This window comes from Xenopus laevis, chromosome 9_10S (assembly GCF_017654675.1).
Source record: "Xenopus laevis strain J_2021 chromosome 9_10S, Xenopus_laevis_v10.1, whole genome shotgun sequence".
Lineage (NCBI taxonomy): Eukaryota > Metazoa > Chordata > Amphibia > Anura > Pipidae > Xenopus > Xenopus laevis.
The window spans coordinates 31,568,744-31,594,223 of record NC_054388.1 but is presented as its reverse complement, the minus strand read 5'-3'; the positions used below and the strand labels follow the sequence as shown (position 1 = coordinate 31,594,223).

The following is a 25,480-nucleotide window of genomic DNA, read 5'->3' as shown; positions in this document are numbered from 1 at the left end:
ATTATATTGTCATTCCTTTAAAACATTTCATTTGTTGGTGTTACTGATCCTTTAAAGGATAAGTAAACCTTTAAAATAAGTGAATGTAAAATGCTCTTTTCCTTACATATAGAAATAGGCAATGGCCACCAGAAGTTTTGCTGGAATCCTAGTGGACCAGTTCAACACTGGTCCCCACTGATGTCCAGAGCTGTGCTAAGGAGTTTGCACACCCAAGGCAACTACAATCAGGGCCCACCCCCATGGTCCTCACCCAGCACACTTTGCAAAACAAGTTAGAGAATCCCAAAACATAATTGATTATGGCAATCCAAATAACTTCCTCATCATCATCAATCCTAAACAGCCCTTAACTGAATACCAACATGCCAGGCCATCCAGAGCCACTTCTCTTCTGCACACTAACCTTTATGCAACCCTTACCAACTTACTTGTGAGTGGCGTTAGAAGGAGCCAATGCCGCTCATGCCATTTCAGGTTACATACATCAGTCAAGCTAACCAGCTGGGACAGACAGGTTGTGGCTTAAAGGAGAAGGAAAGGTCTTCTAACTTAGGGTTTCCAAAAGTTAGGCATCCCGAAAAAGCCCCAGGAAATTTGAAGAAAGAAGAAGCTGGAAGACGGTTGCTATGTGGTCCTTGCTGGAAGAATCCCGTGCTGGTGCAGTTTTCTTCTGATAGGAGCACTGGCCCTGGGTTTCAGGTAAGTATATACAATCACTTGGGGGTGCCTAACTTTTGGAACCCCCAAGTTAGAAGACTTTTCCTTCTCCTTTAAGAGCCAGAACAAAAGTTTAAAGGGTGAGAGTGAGAGTATTGCATTGATAGATGCACTGTGTGTGTATATTTCAATTTATTACTCTGGATGCTGTTGCTTCTGGTACTGTTGAACTTGGAATAAAGGCTGTTAAAAAAAACGACAATATTTTAGAATTGTGTCCCACTACAATTGAGACACATGCCTCTTCTGCCTACCCCTAGATCCGATCTTGTTACAGTATATCCCTCATCATAACCATCAATGTGCAAGGTTAGTAGAACTCACATTCGTGTGCCATTGAGTGCCATTTACCCAACCATTTCCTTGGCAATGGATTTTAAAAAAGAAATTTTCAGTAATTTCACTTCATTTTCTGGTTAACACTGAATCCCTTTATCAACTAGTCCAACTATATACAGCATGTCACCATGTCAGATTGAGACAGGAAAGATAAAGAGATTAAAAGAAGAAACTTTTATTCTGTCTTCTGAAGAAATATGATAAATGACATTGCCTCTGGGTTTGGCTGCACTGCATTATGGGACGTTTAGTCTCTTTGTTAGTACTGCATGGGTAATGCTGGAAGGGGAAGAATCTAATGGCCAGAGAAGTGGTTCCAGGAAAGATTATTTACACATCCACTCATACTGTTGGTATGTCCTCCTCTGGATTGAGAGCCATTCCCCTGAGGTTACCCTGCTATTTATCTGTGTTTGGAATATGAGAATTGCCCCAGAACAAGGCAATATTTTGGTTAGGGTGATTAAATAAGCTGTGTGTTGTTTTATGTACTGCTTTGAGAGCAACTGTCATCTATTGATGATCTACTGATTACTGTGACAAAATTAATGATAGAGCAATGTATGCCACATGCTCTATATGACAGCAGCACTTTAGCTAATGATATATAGGCCTATAATAACAAGTGTCTGATATGCAATAATGACTGATGCTTTGGTAGTCATTGTGTAATAAGGTGGATGTTTATTATGTGTGTATAATAACAAAAAATCTGGGGGTAATGATGTGTGGATGATGAAGAATCTGTGTATTGTGTAATACAGTGAAAGGGACATTTCCTATGGCTGAGGCTGTGTAGTAGGAACCTTTATTGGAGAGGACGGCTGAGAAGTTTCAGTTAGGTCTCCTTGTGTTTATACATTGATTTGTAATAAATATGAATGGTTATCCCCTGTAAAGAAAGATAAAGTCTTGTTACCCTGATAAGTGGGGGTATGTGGGGGGCTAGGATCCTGGGCTTTCTTCCTGCCCCCGATGTCCAGAGTACAAAGCAGCCAACTGGCGGAACCTGGGCCCCCAAGAACCCAGCTGTGAGAAGTCTTGCTCTGAGCCCGTTGACCAGCTGCTAATAGAACTTAGAGAAGCAGCACTGGAGCCCGAGCCTTCAAAGGCATAAGTCTGGAATGAGTCATAAGGAGGCACAGTTGAATCCTGATCCGCCAGCCTCACCTTCCGGCTGATATAATCCCCAAATAGTGAGAAGTCCAGCTCTGCACCTGGGAACCACTGGGGCAGTTGGTGACGCTGAGAGGCCAAGGAACTATCTCCCCCAGCCTCACTGCCGTCGCTAAAGTTGTATAAACTGCGCAGGGCAGACATGTCATATGCCTCAGTGTCCTGCTCACCACCTCCCTCATCATTGTACTTGATCACATTGTCCCTCATGTCTTCATCTTCCTCTGAAGTCAAGTGGCCCTGATGATGCCTCTTCAGAGCCAAGATAAGCAAGATCAGTACTGTGGGTTGCACAAAAGACACAATGAATTGTTATAAAAAGGACCAAACTATATTAACAGAACATTTTAGCTGCATATTTGTACATATGGATATCTGCATACATTTCAATAAAGCACCCATAGAGGTCACAATGTACAGCTTCCAGGGACACTGTGGTTTCTGTTAAAGCCACAATGATGGTCAAAATCTGGACAAATCAGGTTCCTAATATATATGATGCGCCATGCTGTAACATTGATAACGAAAGAAGAAGTATCAATGTTCTCCACCAAAATCTTGTTATGCTTCAGAAGCATACTACCTATGAATTAAAAAGGTTCTCTTTGATTATCAATATTGCCTTTCAAATACAAGAGCAATTACATGTACAGTGGCCCTGAAGACATACTGATAAGACACCCATAAATAGCACAGGGTGCAAAATAAAATAGTAGAAGTCCATTGGATTGCAAGTTTTACAGAAGCAGCACTACAGCCAGTAAGACACCAAGTATTATCTGGTGTTGCTCGCAAGGAGCCATATTTAGCAGAATATTTAAAGCTGCACATTTGCTCCTACCCCATGGGTGGGCTGAAAGCAGTGGGTCCTTGCTTATTACTCATCTAAGAGATATCCAATAACATACCAGGTTAACAACATATGTATTTCTGATTCACATTGTTATAAGCTAAGTGGGACTTGTTGACTGCTCCGCTGAAAGAGTGAAGAGAGAAAGACCAATGGGCAGCTGGTTTGGGCTGGCAAGGGGAGAGTGGCAGCAGCAACTAACATTGCCGTAAGCAGCACCACCATGAATTATGCAGTTTAAAACCCATCTGTGATGTTCAGAGCTCACTCTACATCATCAATAGCAGTATTTCTTAATAGTATTGGGAGTGTTCATCCCATGAGAATATCTCAGATGACAATAGCACAGGTGGATCACGTGCCAGACTTCAGCCAACTGAGGGTGCTACAAGGCGTTTCTGGATACTCACCACATAAGAAAGACTCCAAAGCCTACAGCTAAATTATAAATCACATAAATAAAAAAACTATTCTTTAGGATTAATGCATCCATGCATACATAGTGTCTATACTTAGAAATGCAATCAATACTGCATGTAATAAATAACAATCTGTTGGAAGCAAGTTTTATTGCATTGGTTTCTGCAGAGAAGAGACTTCCCTTTTGGCTACAGCTTGAATTGTACATGGAAAAAAAAAAGAAAAACGATTCCCCTGCTGAAAAAAAACTCATCCGATATCATTTATTTAGTTGATAGATTAGTGAATGTTACAGCATCCTCTGATATACGTGAGCTACTTATTTCTTGGCATAAATATTTAATGAGGCAGTGGTTTCTTGAATCAGTTCATTTCCAGTCAATAACGACAGCGGCACATGGCTCACTACTTGGCTTCAAATATTAAACAGAGGATAAAGGGAGAGAAGACAAACGAGAGAGGTTTAGATTCCATATTACTCTACCTTAGCACTGGCTGGATCAATTTCTTAACAGGGCATCAAAGAAAACATATTCAGTTGGGGGCATGACTGGAAGGTAATGAGTTACATATATAAAATCTGACCACACACGCAGTGATCTGATTAAAAATTGGCCTTTTAATGCATTCGCATAAAGGAGAGTAACATGAACATTCAGATGAGCCAGTCTGGTGCTTATATACCAACAGCAAAAGGGAACACAAGGGAGTCTTCACAGAAACTCTGATTAAATATCCTTTACCATTATTTAAAAGAAATATATACCATCTTTTTATTTAACTTGAATTCATTCAAGTGCTCTCCTGTATGCCTAAAACTTCCAGACATAGATATAAATGTACACAGACATACAGTAGCTGATGCCACAGATTTGAAAAGAATGTGTAAAAGAAAACGGATCCGCACACACACTGATTAGTGCAGTCGGGGATTATCCCCTTTTATTCAGCCACCAAACATCAACGTTTCGGGGGGGAACACCCACCCTTCATCAGGATGGAGATTTGAAAAGAGTCATGATAGTGTGTCTGTGCTCACTGTGATCAGTCCCCCCACCCTCATTAGGCTCACAGTGTAATGCAACCCCTTTCTCCCCTGAAATTCTTTCCAAAAAATATGTGCGCCGCCCACTATGGAAATTCGATGGATTTAAGTGAACAAAGGAGAGAAGGCAGTTGCATTACACTATGAGCCTGAGGGGAAAATAGTTAATCAGTTTACAGGTATGGGATCCATTATCTGGAAACCCGTTAGCTAGAAAGCTTCAAATTACAGAAAGGCCATCTCCCATAGACTCCATTTTATCCAAATATTTAAAAAATAATTTCCCTTTTTTCTGTAATAAGCCTATTGCCAGCCTATCCGGTTTTTGTAATGTCTACATGATTTCCTGGTAAACTTAAGGTATGAAGATCCAAATTAAGGAAAGATCTGTTATCTAGAAAGCTCCAGGTCCAGAGCATTCTGGATAACAGGTCCCATACCTGTACTATGCTTTCCTTTCAATCTGTGGAATCATGTATGTCTGACCTGACTGTGCTGCCCTTCATTGATTATAATGGAAATGTACCTGATGCCTCTTGTACAGGTGGATTTTGACCAGAAAATTGCATTTGAGCTGTTTGCACTTGGGCAGATCCATGTGCATTATCTGACAGTTGAACAAATAGGTCCACAGTGAACAGTCTTTTAGTAGTCATAATATAAAATATAACATAGTATGTAAACAAAGGGCCAACAATGCTCCAATAATCAGTACTGAAGGTAAGCTAAGTCATGTTTAAACTTACCCACAGTGCTGATTGGGTAAAGCTGGCCATAGACGCAAAGATCTCATTGTACGAATCGAGGATTCGTACGATTTTCGGAACGTGTGTGGAGAGTCCCGACATTTTTCGTCCGGCGGAGATCGATCGTTTGGTCGATCGGACAGGTTAGAAAATTTCTGTCGGCTGCCAATAACATCTCTGCGTGTATTGCCGATCGTAGATTTTCAGTGGGAGACTAGCTTTGTCTATCGTATGATTGCTGTCAGGGGCAGAACATCGGCTGATCTGTTCTTTAACTACTTTATTTGGTCGGAATGGTAAGACTTTGATCTGAATGGTCAGTAAGTCGGGAGATGGGAAAGTCCGATCGTACATTGATTCGTACGATCGGATCTTTGTGTCTGTGGCCAGCTTAAGACTCCGCAATCTTCTTTATTTGTTATTTTTTGTGGAGTCTCTTCAGAGTGGGCTGCTTTCAAGCGTATTTTAAATGGTGAGCGCTGTATGAATTGAACTTTACATTTAGCTTACATCGGATTCAAGTGCATTGTATTGATAAGCAAAAATCCCATATAGAGCATTGAAAAGGAGTGTTTGCACATTGCGAGAATAAACTTACCCACAAGAATTAGGACACACACAAGCACAGCAATGAGTGCCCCAGGGCTGAGACTTCCGGTCATCACATAAGCGGTGGTATTACATGACTGCACAGTTCCAGAGCTGTCACAACCACACACTCGGATGGTGAGAGTTCCAGTACTGCTCAGAGCAGGTTTCCCACTGTCAACTACCAGGATAGGAAGGATGAACATATCCTGCTCTCTTCTGTCAAACGGCATTTGATGGGTATGCACAGAGGCTGTGTTATCTGCAGATGGAGGTACAGTGAGTCTGTGTTTAGAAATGGGAGCACTGTTATTTCAGAACAAAGTTAATGAAATGATGATGAGTTTAATATAGAAATAAGCTGAGCGATGGGGCCCATCTAGTCTTCTACTGGATTTGGAGAAGCTCTTGTTTCATTGTAAATATATATAGAAATTTATTTTAAAATGAAGGGGATAAATATCTTGGGGGTCGGGGGGGCATATCCAGCCTCCAGTTAAACAGATGGAAATATGCCTACCTCCCTAATAGATAGGCCAATGTCAACTTTCAGATACAAAAAATGGTAGTGCTCCCCCAAAAGCAATCAAGGTTAGGGTGGTTCAGTGGTGAGTATGGCTCAAAGTTATAGCATAAAAACATTAAGATTTAGCAGATTGGAGCTGCATATTCACAAGCAGAGCCTCCCCTGCCCAATTACAGCTGATGGTAAAAGCACTATTCTTTACCATAATCTTTGGATGCATTGGAACTTAGAATGTGGTGACTTAACATGTGTGCACCATAATGAAATGGCAAGGGGATGTGTTCAAATGAAGGAACTAATGAAGGGGGTGGACATTTGGATTGTATATTGCTAGGATTAGGATATGCTATATGAATATCAAAAACAGATGATAAGGGCTGTTTGATAAAGTCAGAGGTTCCTGGCCTGCAAAGAATTCGGTAAAATGTTAGTGAGATTCTTGTGACAAAACAAATATTGTTTTTCAAGGCAGTGATGTGATGCCCATCAAAGGGGTAGGCCTGTCAAGGGGAATCATTTGTGGGACCTATAAAATGGTAATGTTACATTTGTGGGTGGTAGATTACAATAATTGGTGGTTGACTTTGCCACCATGTTTTCATCATGACTATTAAAGGGGTTGTTCACCTTCAACGACTTTTTTCCATAAAGTTGGTTTCATTTTGTTCACCTCCAGTTGGTTTCATTTTGTTCACCAGAAATAAAGACTTTTTCTAATTACTATCTATTTTCTATGTGTGACCATTTTTCTAATATTGCAGTGTAAGTTTAATTCTTCACATTTTAAAGCAGCTCGGGGAGGGGGGGTCGCCGACCCTTTAACTTTTCTAAATTTATACATTTAGTTTCATTAAAGGCAGCTGTTAGAATTGATGCAATAGTTTCTAATATTCCACAAACCTAAAAAAACCTAATAAGATGGAAAGCAATTGAAAAAAGTCTGTTTATGGTAAACAATCTGAAACAACTGAACCGAAAATAAGTGTTTGGGAGGTGAACAATCCTTTAAGTAGCATGCTACTAGATAATTGGTTGTCAGAATGGAGGATGCAAGTGTGGCTATGACAGACAGACGGCTCACCTTTGACATTTAGCAGAGTGAAGTGATGCTCTGCAGTAGACTCAGGCGCAAGTCTAAAGTAAAATCGATGTCCCCCCATTGGCTCATCTCGATCCACCACACTAATAGTCTGAATGAGCTGCAATAGGACAGAAGAACATGTTTATCTCAATGTACGTATGGGAAATGTGTAGTCTTTTGTTGGCTTCCTTTATTATGTTTATTCTACAGGTAATAAAAGTAACCACCCAGCAGAGAGTACTGGGGTCACACACACTAAGAAAAACAATTACCAGAAATTGCTGGTTTTCAAAGAAAGAGTACTGTCATATAAGAAATGATTTAAGCAACTCAATAAGATGATAAATAAGTAGTTGTAAACAATTAAATCTGTTTATTAGGACATGTTAAAAAGCCTCATGCATTTTGTGATAGGGGCAGGGCACATGCATTTTATTAGAGATTCTGATAGGACACTTACTCATAGGGGCAGATTCACTAACAGGCCAAGTGGCTGTCCCTATCGACAATTTGCCAGAAATCCAATCGGTAGAAACATTGTCATTTCCCTAACAGCCGCAGACAATTCGCTAGCGAAAGTGACCGTTGCTAACGTTCGTTCTCACTCTATCGCCAGGTGACTTTTCGTTCAGGCAAATGGTTGTTGCTCCGCAAATTCACTAAAGTGCAGATTTTATTGAATGTTACCTCTTTCACCAGATTTGACTTCGCCACCTCAGACCAGGCGAACTGCTAAAATGAATCTAGATCTTCCTCAATCTTATGTCACTTACATCATATCCTGTCTGCCGAAAATGCATTAAAGTTAAAAAAAAACTCTGGCAACTTTTCCTTTTTTTAAGTAGGATTGCCTGCAAAAGTCCTAACAAACTTTTTTGGCTTAACATTTTGCCCCAGACATTTGAGGGCCAGGGAACATTCATTATACAGTGGGCTCATGTCTAGGGCATTATATGATCTCTTTTGTCTTTATTAAGGTTCCTTGGACATAGAAAGTCGCCAGTTCAAGCATTTGCACCAACATCTCTAATCATGACATTCATACAACTTTAATGTACCCACCCTATTCAAATTGACCTAAGTGTAAGATCACTAGCGACTTTTCGCTAGGCATAAATGAACGATATCGAATCTCCGCTATGAAACACTCGCACTGAAGAAGTATCGCTAGCGAAAAGTTGGCAGCATTCGGCACCCAGGATGCAATTTTGCATTTTAGTGAATTAGCTTAGTCGTAATGAAATTTGCATCTGACGAAGTGGTGCGAAGTGTGCAACGTGGTTGCTGGCGACAATTCGCCTTTTAGTAAATCTGCCCCATAGACTGGATTAGGTTTTGTTGAGAAGTGACTGGACACATGCATGCAGAAACAAGACTTTAAATAATAACAAATATAAAAATGACTGTTAGGGCTGTGTAATAAAAGACACCAGGTTTCCTCAGGTGCAGTAACCCATGGAAACCAACCAACAGGTACTATTTTACTAGACATCTGATTAAAATCAAATATCTAAGTGGTTTCTATTGAATATTGAACACGGGTAAACTAGGAAGAATAGTGAGTGTTGGAGGCAGAAGTTATCACTAGGCCAGAGAGGAGTAGGGACAAATGAGTAGGTACTTGAAAATTCTTATGGTATATGGTGTATTGATATATATGGAGAATACCTAAGTGAAAGAAGGCACATATGCAAGTATACACAGGAGTGATAGTTAATGGGCACAAGGTCATACTGGGACAACAGGATACCAGGAGAAATCCCAGTGACCTCTCCACCTCAAGCCCACTGACTGCAGCCATGATTCCATATCAGAGTTCATTTCAAATCTTGTCTGAATCAAGTTTCAAGCTGGACTTTTAGGATTATCGAATAGTGCAAATAGGCCTAATCACACCCTAACTGGTTTTCTGTCTGGGTCCTTCAGCCACTATCATGCAGTAATTCCTATTAGGGGTGCTAGTCCCACAGTTTGCATGTGTAAATGTAATACAGTGATTGTCACCCCACTTCTCATATAGACCTCTAGATAACAAGCAACATACCCAGATGGCAAAAGCCTCATCTAGCCTCTACTAAGTAGGTGTGCCTAGCAAACCCATGCCACACACCAACACTTTCATTTAATCCTAAAACTCCTGACATGTAAAGGAAATCTATTTCTCGGCTGAATATATTGCTCTGCCATCTTATAGATGTATTAGGGAATGTCACAATATGGCCTTTCAAGTTAAATGAACTTGATTTTATCCTTCATTGTTCCTTTAATTGCCCATCCATCCCCTAGCTTTCCCCTTTGCTCTAAACAGCTTGAAAGGCTTCCCTATAATCAACTCCCTCAGGTTCTTACCAATAGTAATCTACTCAATCATCACTAATCTAAATGCCGCAAATGTCACTGGACAGAAAGTGCCATTACTAAAATGACAAATGACTTTCTACAGCTAAATCAGATGAACACTTTTGCTTCTCCTCCTCTGCTGTTTAAGACATTGAAGATTAACCATTGCTCATTTAAATTGTTGGCCTTCCTGACACTATCCCTCCTCCCTCTCCATTTATAGCTTCATCTTAATTTAAACCATGAACCGCCCTTCCCAAACCTGTTACTAGCTATATATTAGGTGCAGTATTATAAATCTATTTTATCTGATTTCAACAATTTATTTAAGGACAACAAAGGCCCAGTAAAATTATTATTTTTTATTTGTATGAAGGCATAGGGCCGCTGTACAGCTTCCCACACACAGCAGCCAAAGTCTTAGTCGCTGTTATTTAATTTTTTTTTTTTTAAACTTCAGTGTAACCTGCTTTCTCTATGTCAAATTAAATGGCAGATTTAAAATTTTCTAATTTTGTTTGTGTGTTAAAACTTACAAATTCTAATTTAAAAGCACCAACTCGAATGTAAATTCGAATGTGAGATGTATCAAACCTCGACCATGGAAACAGTTCTAATTCAAATATTCGCCACCTAAAACCTCCCGAATTCATTTACAAGTCAAAGGCAGAGGTCCATTGACCCATTTGAAGATGTTAATTGCCTTTCTGACATTCAAGTTGTTTTTGGAGGAAAATTCGATTTTTAGTTTCGATCCGAATACAAATTGAATTTTCAGGTTGTTCTCATTCGATCGTATTTTAGGCAAATGTTTCATAAATTACCTCCCATTCGAGTTGTGAGTACATTTGAACTTATTAAAGTAAAATACATTTCACATAAATTGGACCTTTGATAAATCTGCCCCTAAGTGTGTGCATTGTGCTGCTATGGGATACAAGTAACATTCCAACAGGGCTCATTTAAGGTATGACTGAAAGAACAGTGCCCACGGGCATTTGGGGTGGGGGGAATATTAATGAAAACTCTGATATCTGAGTATTTAAGTCACTAGTAACACCAAAATGTACTTCATTTTCCAGAGTTCCTTGAGGTCCAGCATGATTCTGAAAAACAGGGGAATTGCTAATGTGGTACCATTATCCAGAAAAAAAAACACCCTCTCTATAAAACTGAGAATCCATGCTAGATTATACTAGAGACAGCATTCATTTCACTGAAACTAAAAAATAAAGTTGAAAAAAATGGGTATATACTCCATAGATTTGGTTGTAAGGCTGCAAGGTGAATGTTCTGTGAAGCAAAAGTTCACATAAAATTAATATTATATTTATCGTTAAGAAGAAAATAAGTATTGTATTGGTAGTTATACTTTTAGGGGGCTATTTACTAAAATCCAAAAATTTCTGAAAATTTTGTATATTCTTAAAGAAGCAGTAACATCAAAAAATGAAAGTGTTTTTAAATAATGAATGAATTATGTAGCATTGCCCTGCAAGCAGGAAGGGCCAGCAAGGTATTGTCCTGAATTAAAAGGAGTGTAGATTCATGGAATGTGAGTATTACATATGAAGTTCCTTTCAGCAAGTGATAAAATAAAAAGTTACTCTAATTAATTCTTAAAATGAAATTGATGAATTGCCTTCATGGAGGCAGGTATTTCCCCCCTCTGGGACAATATGGATAGGAAATCAGAAGGGTTTTGTTTTCCTTCCTTTGGATCAACAAGCAGTTTAGGCAGGTCTGATTGCATAAAAAATGTCAAACTTGATGGGCACATATGTTTTGCTCTGTAGTTAAAATTAAATTTAACATTTTGGTTTCAGCAATTTCATTGTTTATAAACATAACCAGCAGTTTGGGGGTAACAAGCTTTTGTTGATTTGTTCCACTGCTTCTGCTTTCCGATCAGCACTTTGCATCGCAAGATCCCATGAAATACCCATCATGGGGTGGGCAACCAGCAACTTGACAGACCTGACAGGCAACTGCAGTATGTGTTTCCCCTTGGGGAACAGAATGGTGGTGAGCGGTTACCATTAGAACATGCCTACTGTTTATTCGTAACAAGGACAGGGACTTTAGAGGTTCTATTAGGAGATTAAAAAATATAGGGCAGCTATATTCTCCCTTTAAATCCCATTCTGAAGAGTTGCAGAACACAGGGATAGAATTTTCAAAATAAATGAAATATAACACATTATAGCTATAAGGGGGAATGTAATTATAAATTGCAAGTGTTATTTAAAGTGGCATTTTTGCAAATGTTTAGCGCTGCTCGCAATGTAGCAAATATTACATCGTTAAGAAAAAGTTAGCGTTAAAACCGGCTCTGGAATTCTGATAAATATTTTGTCACAAGATATGTTTTGCAATTGGGGAAATTTATTACATACACTGCAAATGTTTGCAAAAGCCATTTGGCCGCAAACTTTGCATGGAAGTCGTTGAGGTCTGTAATTGGTCAAAAAGGACGCAAATATGGTTGCTAACATTTTCAATGGTCTGTGCAACATTTTTTTGTGCTAACAAAACATATCACATTTCGCCAATGGTTTCCCTGTAACTATGTAATATTCCCACAAAAGCACAGGTCTGTTTTGATGCCTTTGCTGTATACCGATCTGTTGTCTATACAGCTTTATAACAAGAAGTTAGCCCACACCAAAATGTTTTAGGGCCCTCTCCAAATCATGGCTAATAGTTTTCTGTACAACTTCTCGTTGCTAAACAGGGATGGTTCAAGGTATTTTGACACAACACAATATCCGCTTGCACTCACCGGCCCTCCTTCGTTAATCCTGCTAGGTGCCCAGTCCTTGGGGGATACGGCAATCCCCACACTTCTGTATAGACAATATAGGGAGTCCTGGCACTCAATAGCAATTGCAAAGGGGTAAACCCCTACGTGTTTATTCAGTCAAACAATGCACAACGTTTCGGGGGCGTGCCCCTTCGTCAGGTGAAAGGTATTTTGGCACCTTAGGCAAGGGCTTCAATCAGTGCCCCCCACCCGGTCCTGCGTTACCATTTACCAGCTTACCATTCATATTGCCCCCTGTTCCTGTGCCAGCAGCCATCATGTTGCCCCATTTACCTGTGCCAGCACCTATCATATTGCCCCTATCATATTGCCCCTATTTGTACCTGTGCCAATGGCAGTCAATCCCTCAGATAGCCCCCAAGCTGTACCTGTGCTAGCAAAAGCCAAAACATTCATCATATTGTTACACCCAATGTGTACCTATGCCAGTGGCAGCCAAACAAATCCATCATATTACCCTTAATTTGTACTTGTGCCAGCAGCAGCCAAAAATCCATCATATTGCCCAAAACATCTGTGAACTTGTGCCAGTAGCGACCATATTGCCCCATGTACCTGAGCCAGCAGCAGCCACCAAGGTCGTTGCATGGACCGAAACGTCACGTCGGCTATTCATGCACAAATCTTCTCCCGGCTACACACCGCGGACCCGTACTTGTGACACACACATAGTGACACTACAAGTGTCCCTCCCCACATGCATCAGCAGGAGCTGTTTGTTCTGCGGGTGACAAGGCGGCCGTGACCACTGGAACAGGTAATTTAGGTTCTCCCCTTCATAATGGCACATAAGTCGTGAGCTGGACATATAGTATTGCACCCATCTAAATACCCCTTTTGGTTTTGCTTGGTTAATTAGCAGTACCCCGGCCGGGTTAGTAGGTGGAGTAAGTACCACACACTGGCAGGGGCTCCTTTCTCCGAAGAAAACGACTTCCCAAATCTCTCCAAACCATAGATAGCTCTGATCAATCCACTAATTTTGACTCAGGAGTGGACCCCAAGGGTACAGATCCCTTTTTAGGTGTGGCCACACGATCCAAGAAGGATCCGGGAAAGAGAAAAGAAGGTGAGCGCACATCAGAGTGGGGGGAGGAAATTAAAGAGGCAAACCGCCCAGGGCCAGGAGACTGTAATATTTAATCTGAGCCAACATGTGCTCACCCCCGGGGAAATCTCCTTACTAAACAAAAGATTATCATATATCCCACAACACAAACCTGACACCTTCGATCTCCTAATAGACATACATAGGTTTCAAAGGAAATTAAAACTTAAAGAGCACTTCAGAGACTCTCCTGTAAAAGATATACCACCCTTCAGAGGTAAAAGCACCTTTGACCTTCCAAATGCACCTGCGGCCATCCGCACGTTCAGTAAGGTTTTGAATATGGAGGCTTCCTCCAGTAAACAGCACAGCCGCCCGGCTTCTAATCTCTCACAAGGGGAAAGGGACACTATTGGCACCCTGAGGGACGGTAAAAACCTGGTCATCAGATCAGATGACAAAGAAGGCTCTATTGTCCTACTAGATTACACTTGTTACCGAAACTAGATACTGACATGACTAGCTGATCCTGTGACATACCAACCTCTCACCGGGGACCCAACACACAAATACAAAAAGAACTGGATGATTTTCTTACAATGGGACACCAGGCGGGTTGGATAGATGCAAACACATTAAACTACATGACCACGGAGCACCCACGCACTTCGATCATCTATACTCTACCCAAGATTCATAAATCTCAATCTGCACCACCCGGTAGACCCATAATTTCAGCCGTAGGCTCATTGTATCAACCAGCATCCACATATATAGATCATCACCTACAACCCCACGTGATCTCCATGCCATCATACACACAGGACTCTACACATGTTATCAAAAAACTATGTGATTTGGGCAATATCCCCACCAACAGTATCCTCGTCACAATGGACGTAAAAAGCCTATACACTGTCATTCCCCATAGCGATGGCATTGAGGCCTGCAGGTCTGTCCTAACTAACAACACAGAGGGCCACACACATGTCAATATCTGCTACAACTCTTGGAACTCATACTCACACGGAACTTCTTCCGTTTTGAGAACTCTTTCTATTCACAAACTTCTGGCACAGCCATGGGCAATGCGCTTGCACCGTCGTATGCCGATATATGTATGTTAGCATTTGAAACTACACATATAACACCACAGGTGGGACAGTCGATTCTGGTGTACTTTTACTACATTGTCGACCTATTTATCATCTGGACAGACAGTGAGCAGGCTCTGTTGAACTTCCACCAGGAACTTAATGCCCTTGACAGCCCCATTAAGCTGACTTTGAACTACCACAAACATGAAATAGATTTCCTCGACCTCAATATCTATAAATATGGAGGCGGTCTTGGCACCAGATTATTTCGCAAACCCACAGATCGTAATTCGATCTTACATGCGGCTAGTAACCACCCACCTGCCACCATTAGGGGTATCCCATATTCCCAGTTTGTAAGGGTCATTAGGAATAATTGTGACCCTCAGTCCGCCAATGCACAGCTAAAAGTATTCCTAGAGAGAGGATGTGACTACCATTTATTGGAGGTCCAACTACAGAGGGCAAAGCAACACACACAGGATTCCCTTTTAAAGAGCAAGACCAGTGTCTTGGTTGCCCTAGGATGAAATGCTTGAATGGGCCTATTAAATGGACAGCATACCTAATGACCCGGTGTAAATGACTGCTAAGCATGTTTTCCCTTTTGTTCTCCCCTTCTCCACTCACCAATTTTTATTTTTATCTTTACTCTCTATTTTTGCATTTTTTCACCTTTTTTCACCTTGTTGCATGGACTCCCCTGACATACAGGACTCACTGAAGGACAGCTAGGGGATGGGGGTGGAGCTTATGGTTGACAAGCAACAGTTTTGGTGCCTTTTTTTGAATTTAAACTGTCATTTCCTTGCATTCACTGTTTGTCCTTGAGAAAGGTTCCTGTGTGGAACCGAAACATCGGCTTAAATAAACCTTGCACTTTATTCATCATTTTGATCTTTTTTGCCTACTTAAACAAATCCTGTGAGTGCTGGTATCATGGATATGCTATATATATATATATATATATATATATATATATATATATATATATATATATATATATATATATATATATATATGCAATACAGTATATATTCTGTTTATATTGTGTTATCCTCTTAAACTGATGTATCTTGGTTATGAGACTTGTGCTCCATGTGTATGTCTTGCTTTTTGAGAATTAGTTAGGAAGGTAAGTCATCTGAAGAAAATGTTTATTCTTTTGAATGACAAAATCTTGCGGTGCTGTAGATTGTGCTCATAAGGGGAATCTTGTGCTGGTGGGCCCAACAAGAGTAATTGGCTCTTACCTGGCCTGGGAGAGCATCCTCACACACAGATGATTCATGTGGCGTAGCTAACTCAGGGGGGTTATCATTCACATCCAGGATTCGAATCCGCAGAGACAGAAATGATACTTTTAGTGGATCTTCTGTTGGAGGAATGGGATTTATGTTATCCAAAATGGTCCATATAAGATATTTATGGATGTGTAGAAGTATATCTGACTTGCCACCCTAGTACATTCCTGTCGCATGGACCTTCACCTTCCAACCTACCTGTTTCATGTGCCTGAACAGTCAGATTGTGCCACCCTGAGGTTTCTCGATCTAAAGCTTTAGTGATCCTGATTTCACCAGACTCAACATCAATTTCAAAAATGCCATCATCAGAAGTCCTGTTCAGTGTATAGCTAAAGTAGGTGGGTTCAGGGGAAGAAAAGGGTGAGAAGATAGCCAGGCTTCAACAAGCTGAAACATAGGGAACTTAGGCAAGTAAAGGCAGTAATAGCTTCATGGAAGCCAGAGCAAAACACAGCAAAAGTAAAATGAAAATACATATATTTCAAAGGATTTCAACAGTAGCCCCTTAAAAATAAGAATTTTAGGTTATTTAATAAAATATAAAAATACATATGCCTGACTCAACATTTATATACCCCAGTCTATCTTAAGTACCTTATGGGATTATTAGCTTTGTCCGGGTCAATGGCTGTGATCGCTCCAATTACAGACCCAATGTGGGCATCTTCTGGCACCTCAATAATTCCATCCAGGGGATGAAATTTAGGGGGCTCATCTACATCCAGCACAGAAACTTTGACAATGGCCTGATCACGAAATGTCCCAAGATCTGTGAAGCGCGGATCCACAAATCGATTCTGAGCCTCTAACACCAACGAGTGCTCCTTCTGAGTCTCAAAATCCAGGGACTGCAACACAGAAAGATACAATTGACTTTTAAAAAGTGGGAGCAAAACAACATATGTTTCACAGAAACTATGTTTCCTTTAGTCTCTTCTTCACATATCAAAAGAAGAAGTTGGAAAATAAACCCCAAAACCAATTGTTTGGCTTTGATTTGTTCACCTTGTTGTTGAAATGAAATACTCAGTAAATACAGACACTTTTGTAGGTAAGCATGTATTCTGAATTTTTGTGGATAACCAAAAATAAAATACAAATCCTGTTTGTTACCAAGATGTAATCAGGTTAAAATTAATTTGCATATTTCCGAGAACAGAAGATTAAAGAATATCCACGATGAATGTTTATATTCCTTTAATAGTTTTGTCATAATTACTTTTGGGATAAAACAAAACAAAATATCTTCAGTGCTTGAACATTAATCTGGTTTGAGCTAAAAATAAAAGAATTCTTGAATTCTGGATTCTTTGTAACGTGGCTGCGCATACAAATTTCCATGGCCACATTTTCAAAGTGAGGCTAATATCTGCTATGATCGAGCCGTTACAAATTAACAGATCAAACAAACTGTTTAGGTGTAAAATCATGGGAAATGTATTCATTGCATTATGGGAAACGTGCGGTATGGATAAAGAGTATTAAGGTGGCCATCTACGATAAGATCCACCAAATATTTTGCCAAATGAGTGGACCTTAAGCCGATATACCCACCAAAGGCAAGGCGATATCAGGTTAATCGGATCATTTCGCCCTATTATAACAAAGGAAATGGGCGCCGCATCAACTAGTCAATGCGGTCCTCGATCACAGGAAAAATCAAACCTGTCTGATTGATATTGGGCAGATATTTGGCCTGATATCGATCGGGGAGACTGGTCGGAAGCCCCCACACATGGGCAGATAAGCAACAGCTGCCGAATCGGTCTAAAGGACCAATATCGACAGCTTTAATCTGCCTGTGTATGGTCACCTTTACTTCTTCCTGGCCACTATGGGTAAGTTATATCAGCCTGAGTGCCATAGCTGACTCGTGAGCTTCACACTATAAAGGCAGTTTGTCACCAGGTGCTAGTAGGCACTATCTCTCCCTACTATACCTGCTATCCCACAGTCATAGTCCCTTCCCAGAGACTATTCTCTCCACTGTTACTATAGTTACCATCTCTCCATACTATTCCTGCTATCCCACAGCTGCAGTCCATTTCCAGAGACTATTATCCCACTGCTACTATAGGCACTAACTCTCCCTACTATACCCGCTATCCCACAGTCACACTCCCTTCCCAGAGACTATTATTACACTGTTACTATAGAGTAAAGACATTTATTTGGGAGTTTTGAGGAGCCTGGAGAATGGCTGGAGTGAGCCCAGTCCCTGCTAGGGTTGGTCGGGCTCCCGGGCAAACTGAGGCCCAGGCTTTGGGGCCTAGCCCTTGGGTGGATTCTGCAAGGCCAAGGTTGAGGTCTTCCTCTGCAGGAGCTTCAAGATCCAAAAAAGGAAACGATGAAGACGATGTACAGCTGGAAAACTATTTCTGAGGCAAAGAAAATGAGGCAAAAAAATGCTCAAACAGCACAGGATTACCAGGTGGAAGCTCGCCATGGTATCCCACAGGGAGAAACTGCTGTATTTGAAGTGGAAAACCCTGGTCTCTCACCTGAGGTAAGGGGGAATCAGGAAAAAAACCCTTCAGCAAAAGGAAAGGACTGAGAGAAATGAGCAGGCAGAAAATCAAGGTGAAGAGAAACAACAGTGGGGGTCATTTATCAACACTGGGCACATTTGCCCATGGGCAGTAACCCATAGCAACCAATGCAATTGCTGCTATCATTGTTCTACTTGCAGCTGGCTTCAAAAAGCTAATCACTGTTGTTATATGTAACAGCCCATGGGCAAATTTGCCCAGTGTTGATAAATGAGCCTCAGTGTGTGTTACAAACTGTGAAAGCTGAGCTCCCATTGCTGAAGCAGGAGGAAAAGTTGTCTTTAAAATCTGACACTAAAATGCCGACTCCTGATTCAGCTGGAAAGAAGAGAGTAGAGGTACAGTCCATCCATATGGGTGGGAGTGAGAAAACAGGGGAGACTTCTACAAATTTTTGGGAGAGAAGGAGACTTTTCCCTGTGCCAGATATTTCCTCTGATAATGAGCTTTTAGAAGGAAAAACTGGGTATAGATTAAGTGGGATGGAGAAAAGAAGAATGTGCCCCCTAGGAGGTTACTTGTTAGATCTGTCCTTTTAGATGGCATGGGATTCTCCCCGAGTGACCTCTCTGCAGTGATATCCCAGTCAGAAGAAGATTTTGACATCACCTTTAAATTACCTAGATCACTTTTGGAGAGTTTACAATATACACAAAAAGAGTAGGACACAAGAATTGGGAGGATTTATTTGTTATACCCATGACTAAGCCTGAGACAAAAAACATTACCATTGTGATGAAAAATGATGCAGTCCCACAGGAAGTCAACTACAAGAGGTCCTCTGCACTCAACCCATTATCAATATATTTAAGACAGAGACATTTTGTGCATACTGCTACTAAAAAATGCCTTACCCTTTAAACAACACAGGGATTGTTTGTCCATATATTGCAATATATTTAAGCTGGCCAACGACGTCAAAGTCATCCCATATCTGGCCAGTCCTATGCTCAATTTTATCTGATTCATTAAGAATTCAATTGCTTAATTATACATTTTACATAGGGACTAAGTTTTACCTGCAACTTACTAGCTGCTTTCAAAGTAAAACTCCCAAACTTGGCTGCCCTTTTATTAGACACCAGTGGGATCACCTGACTATAGCTGGGAGGGGTGGGAGCTACAACATGGAGCTGGTCACTGCTCCTGTATAACTATAACAAACAAGGGAAAGTTGTGCTCACCACTATTTTTTAAAACCATTAGGCGGGGGTGCAATGAGGGTGTGACCACAAAATACATATAGTCAACTACAAGAGGTCCTCTGCACTCAACCCATTATCAATATATTTAAGACAGAGACATTTTGTGCATACTGCTACTAAAAAATGCCTTACCCTTTAAACAACACAGGGATTGTTTGTCCATATATTGTCCCTCCCAGCTATAGTCAGGTGATCCCACTTGTGTCTAATAAAAGGGCAGCCAAGTTTGGGAGTTTTACTTTGAAAGCAGCTAGTAAGTTGCAGGTAAAACTTAGTCCCTTTGTAAAACCCACTAGATGTAACTGTGGGTGGGAGACGTATTCATCTCATTAATATCTATGGGCCACAGTCTGTGGCAGGTAGGCGGGCTCTGCTGGCCACGATAAGACCTTTCCTGCATACATCGCTCCCAGTTGTCTTGGCTGGTGCCTTTAACCAGGTACATAGGCCTGAGAATTGCATAGGGAATCCTAGAAGATCTGAAGGATATTATTTAAATCAGATGATACAGCAGGCAAGTCTGGTTGATGTTTCCACTCAGGGCAGTCGAAAGGCAGCACATACCTACAGGTGTGCAGGGAGAAGTAGTCGTCTGGACATGGCCTTTGTTGGAGCATAAGAGGAGTTTGCTGAAAAGAAACTGGAGTAGAGTATTCTGACCATCTGGTACTCTCCTTTGTGTAGGGAGCCTCCTCTGTTCCAGCAAAGGTCTATGGCGACTAAGTAAAGACTCAATGGTGGGTGTGTCAGTGGTACAATCTTTTGAAGCACTTCTTTAGCATGAGCTCAACAGAGTTGATTTTTATGACTCTGTCGCTTTGGTGGGAGGATGCCAAGTGCTCCTTTAAGACTTTCTTCCGTAGACTATCTGTACGTAGGGAGGGTAACATATAAAAAGTATCTATCACTCGTAAGTAAGCTGGAATCTTGCATTTTGGATGGGGAGGAGGGGTCAAAGCCCAAATAAAAGAATGTCAGTATAGTCGCTGAAAATCTCTCTTGCAGGAAAGGGATTTTGGGAGTTTTCACTCTCCGGATCCTTAACTGCCAGAAGAATTTTGGGTGTAAGTTGATTTCTGGCCTGACTGATCCCAATGGTAACTTGCAGGTCTCCAAGGAGGGAATCCTTTGGATTGTGAAGGACTACTATTCTGATCTCTTTAAGGCTAAGGCTTTGGATGGGGAAAATATTTCAGCTTTCCTGGAGGCAACTCCAGGGCCTGATGTGACCCAATTGGATTTTGGACATTTAGTGGCTCAGAGAGGATGAAGTCAAAGCTGCTATTGATGGCTTAGCTAAAAATAAAATCTTCAGGTCCAGATGGCTTAATTTTATAAAGATCAGCTGGCTCCAATTCTCGTGGAGGTCTTTAGAGACAGCCTCTATGAGAGCATCCTCTTTGATCTTGCTATGTAAAGGGAAGGATCCAAAGCAAGTTGAGAACTGGAGGCCTATTGCCCTTCTTAATACTGATAGGAAGCTTCTCGCAAGGATACTTTTTGCTAGATTGCTATTGTTTTTAGCCACTTTATTGTCATCTGTCCAATTCTGCACGGTGAAAGGGCAGATCATTTTTCGGGCAGTCCTTACTATAAGAGAGGCCCAAAAATGATGCCAAGCTCAGAACATTGGGTGCTACTTTCTTTCTTTGGACCAGGCTAAGGCCTTTGATCGAGTGGATCATAAGTACCTGTGGGCAACTTTTGCAAAGTATGGCATCCCGGGACAATTTATCAGATGGCTTTCTGTTTTTTATTAAGCGGATGTCAGCTTCCCACTAATCACTGGATGGCGTGGCGAATATTTTAAGGTTGGGGGCTGGGGTGAGACACGGGTGCCCTTTGAGCCCTCTTCTGTATGTGTTTGCGATCTATCCCTTTCTTAGGAGATTGCAGATGAGTGGTTTGAAGGGTGTCCTTGTGGCTCGTGGCCAGTATCTTAGATCAGTAACCTGCGCGGATGATGTCACAGTGATGATCTCATGTCCAGGGTATGTGAGAAAGCGGATTAAGACCATGAGAACCTACTCAGAGGCCTCTGGGTCTCTTTTCAACATGGATAGATCAGAAGCTTTTTGGTCATTAGACAAATTGCCTGATTTTCCTCTTCAGGAATTCAAATCCACAGCATGTTGATCTGGGGGAATAGGCTAAATCCCGTTTGAATGGGTATTACTTACCTACAGAGGACGGCGGGTAGTTTGGGCATTTTGTATCCAGTGGCTTTCTTTGGCTCAATTTTCCTGAAATTTAATTTTGGGAATTTGGGCCAAAGAACTGATTCCCCGTGGGAGTGTTGTGTCATTGCCCTTGGTGGGAGATTGGGTACAAGGCGGTAGCGTGAAGGAAGTCTGGGTACATGGTATTCTCCCACCACATCTTGAGCTGGGACTGAAGTTGCTGAGGAAGTGGAATGTTACTTTGAAACAACTCAGGTCGACCAATAGAAAGCAGATTTATTGGAGGTCCTTGAGACTTATTTTGCTGCTCCTCTATCTTTGAAGGATTGTACGGCGATGTTCTGTCCCAGAGCCTTCAGTGGCTTAATGAGAAACAAATTCCAGTACTTTGATATCAGCTGGCTTGCCCTTCAGGGAAGACTTTTTGTCCAGGGAAATTTATGCTATCTTAACCATACCAACAGGGAGTGTCCGTGGGGCTGTCCTACAGCGGAGACTCAGGAACAATTTTTGGTGAATTGCCCAGTAACAAAAGTTGTGTATCCCACAGCCACAGTCCCTTAACAGAGACTATTATCCCACTACTAAATGCAGCATTGCTCCCTACTATACCTGCTATACCACAGCCGCAGTCCCCACAGCTGCAGTCCCTATTAACCACACTGACTTTTCTGGGGATGTTAGTTTGGGTTGGTGGTGGTGGAACTAAGGCTGTATAGACAGAAGCAGGACTTTGGCAACTTTCTATCATTTCAATTGTAAGGCCAGATTGACAGAGGGCTGGAGAGTATATGGGTGTGTTTATGGGATTTTGGTTTTTTTTTTTGTTTTATTTCATGAATTATGAACTGTTTATATGTTTGATTATTTAATGTAAAGTGATTTTATAAATAAAAAAAATCTTATTAACCGCACTGCCACCATAGGAACCATCTTATCATCAAGTTCAACTGCAAAAATATTTCTTATTCCAGATTCGCTTTACTTGCACTTGCTAATTTCCCCCATAGTTTCCTAAAACATTTAAACATTAAATAAACACAAGAGGGTTTGTTTGCTACCAACATGGAGTTATGCTGCTTCGTTACAACCAAGTACTTATTATTACAGAGTAATAAGGAGTCATTAAGACATTCTTTGCTTAAAATTGACTCTATGGGAGACGGCTTTCAATTTATTGGGATTTCTGGATATCCAGTTTCTGAATAAGAGATTCTCTTCAGCAAACAAGAAGCTTCTCATAATTCATCCTTTTTCTTTCATTGCACATATATATCTTTTGGGAGGCTCTTTATCTTCTGCACTGATTTAATTATGGCTGATTTTACTTTCATTAAAGACATTTATACCCTTTTCATCTACTTAATGCAAAGCTCTTTGATCCCACAAGTGATCTCTTATTTCTCGTATTGTTTTAATTGCCCATTTACATTATTTGCTTTTTTTTAATCAATTCGGTATTTAAATCAAGTTATTAATAGACCTGTATTTTAATATGATTTGAAGGCCCAAGTGTGTTTTCTTGATAACAGAGAGTTATTTTAACAGAATTTTAGATTCAATTCCCATTTAAAATTGTAACCACTTAGCTGCACAAGTAAAGCTCCTCCCATTATTGTGTTCCAAGATGATGTTCAGTTTAGTTACTCACTAAAAAAGGTCACTTAATAATTATTATGTTCCAAGATGATGTTCAGTTTATTTACTCACTAAAAAAGGTCACTTAATAAAAGCTGCAGATTTTACACTTGATTAAAAAAAAATAAAGCAAATAATGTAAATTGACAACCAATTAGCAGATAGCCTTTAATAGCCACCTGTTTGATTCCAAACATCTTATTGGTTGCTATGTATTACATGACCTGGTGCAAGATTTGAATATTTTATTTTATATATATATATCATGGGTCATGCAATGGACATCCAAAAGGTACTGGTGAATAGCTGCTCATTAAAGTTTCATTTGGTTTCCGACTGGAATAACCATACCAAAATGCCCTCTTGGTATATTTTGAGTATTTTAGAAACTGGACTATTTTGAAGTGGCTTTGGAGCCCTTCAAATTTGCTATTGTTGCTTACTAGAATTATAGCATCTGTTGTTCTTTATGGTAAATGTGGGAGTCCTTGGCTTGCATCCTGAGAAGGATGAATACTTTAGGAAAAACATGGGATTTGTGGGAATTATGCCGCCCAGATTATTCATCATGGGGCATCAAGAGACGGCCCTACTCCCTCAGGTGCTCAGGGTCACCTTTTAGGTGACTTCTCTTCGTATTTCAATGCTGTGTGGAAGTAGCTGAGTCTAAGTCTTATTCTAAAGAACAGAACACTTGCTGATTCAGAAGGTGGAGATTTCTTTCTCGTTTCTATTCTCAAGGGATGACTTTGTTCTCACTTTAGAAGTGTAGCATTGAAAAGGTCTCCAGGGATTTCTTATACGAATATATTCCTTGCTTTTGCAGGTACTGGCTGATTACATACTGCTGTTATGTTGATTGTCTGCCCTTAACTACCACATTTATCTTCATCATGGATACAGATAACATGGTCCCCCTTTGTTTGTCTCCTGAAGGCTGTGTTTCCTTCTTGCCTGCCAAATCCCATCTGCCCAAGCCGCTTTATCTAAGCCTCTGTGCTATCAGGTTTTATAACTGTCCAATTTGTTCCTGTGGGAGATCTTCCCCCGAGTAATAATCTCTGTATTATATCCTTCAGATGAATATAAGACTGGTGCTTATGTGTATTTTTTATGATTCAAAGACTGGTGCTTATGTGTATTTTTTATGATTCATGACTCGTCTCAAGTAGAATATTTATTCTCGGACCAACAAACTGATCCAGATATCCAAAAAAGTCACATACCTCACTGCACTACAAGGTGAAATACCTTTGTTTTAAAATGAGATGTGCTGTAGGACTTCTTTATTAATAAAATAAAAGTTTCCCTGGGAAACAATATGTTCAGAATGTATCGCCTTGCAAACATTGGCTTTGGCCGTAGTTTTCCTAAGAAGTTTGTGCTGTTCTGTAGCTGTCTAATGAATTGGTTGGCTGCCAGCAACAAGTAGAATGTCATGGTCAAGAGGAGCTGTAGATGGGCTAGTGTCCACACTCAAACTATAACTCCATAGAACCCCCAGATTAATTTAGGTTTGTCATGGGAATTTGGGATGTTCAGTAACATCTAGAGCAGTGATTCCCCAACCAGTTTGTGAGCAACATGCTGCTCACCAACCCCTTTGATGTTGCTCTCAGTGGCTTTAAAGCAGAGGCTTATTTTTGAATTCCTGACTTTGAGGAAACTATTGGTTGAATAAAAACCATGTGTACTGCCAAACCGAGTCTCCTGTAGGCTGCCAGTCTATACAGGGACAATTAAATAGCTCATCATAGCCCTAATTTGGCATCCACAAGGGCATGCTTGTGTTGCTCTCCAA

The 25,480-nt window shown here is 40.7% G+C and overlaps 1 protein-coding gene across 1 annotated transcript in view; it reads right to left on the bottom strand.

Annotated features, from left to right (window-relative positions):
• Window positions 1–1,218: 1,218 nt before the first annotated feature.
• cdh22.S (cadherin 22 S homeolog) overlaps window positions 1,219–25,480 on the bottom strand; it is a 105,493-nt gene continuing 81,231 nt past the window's right edge. The window contains exons 7-12 of the mRNA XM_041578395.1: window positions 16,702–16,955; window positions 16,303–16,436; window positions 16,054–16,175; window positions 7,492–7,609; window positions 5,895–6,146; window positions 1,219–2,516 (exon numbers count right to left, since the gene is read on the bottom strand). Coding sequence (XP_041434329.1) covers window positions 2,005–2,516; window positions 5,895–6,146; window positions 7,492–7,609; window positions 16,054–16,175; window positions 16,303–16,436; window positions 16,702–16,955 — 1,392 coding nt within the window. The 3' untranslated portion in view covers window positions 1,219–2,004. The remainder of the gene's footprint in view (window positions 2,517–5,894; window positions 6,147–7,491; window positions 7,610–16,053; window positions 16,176–16,302; window positions 16,437–16,701; window positions 16,956–25,480) is intronic.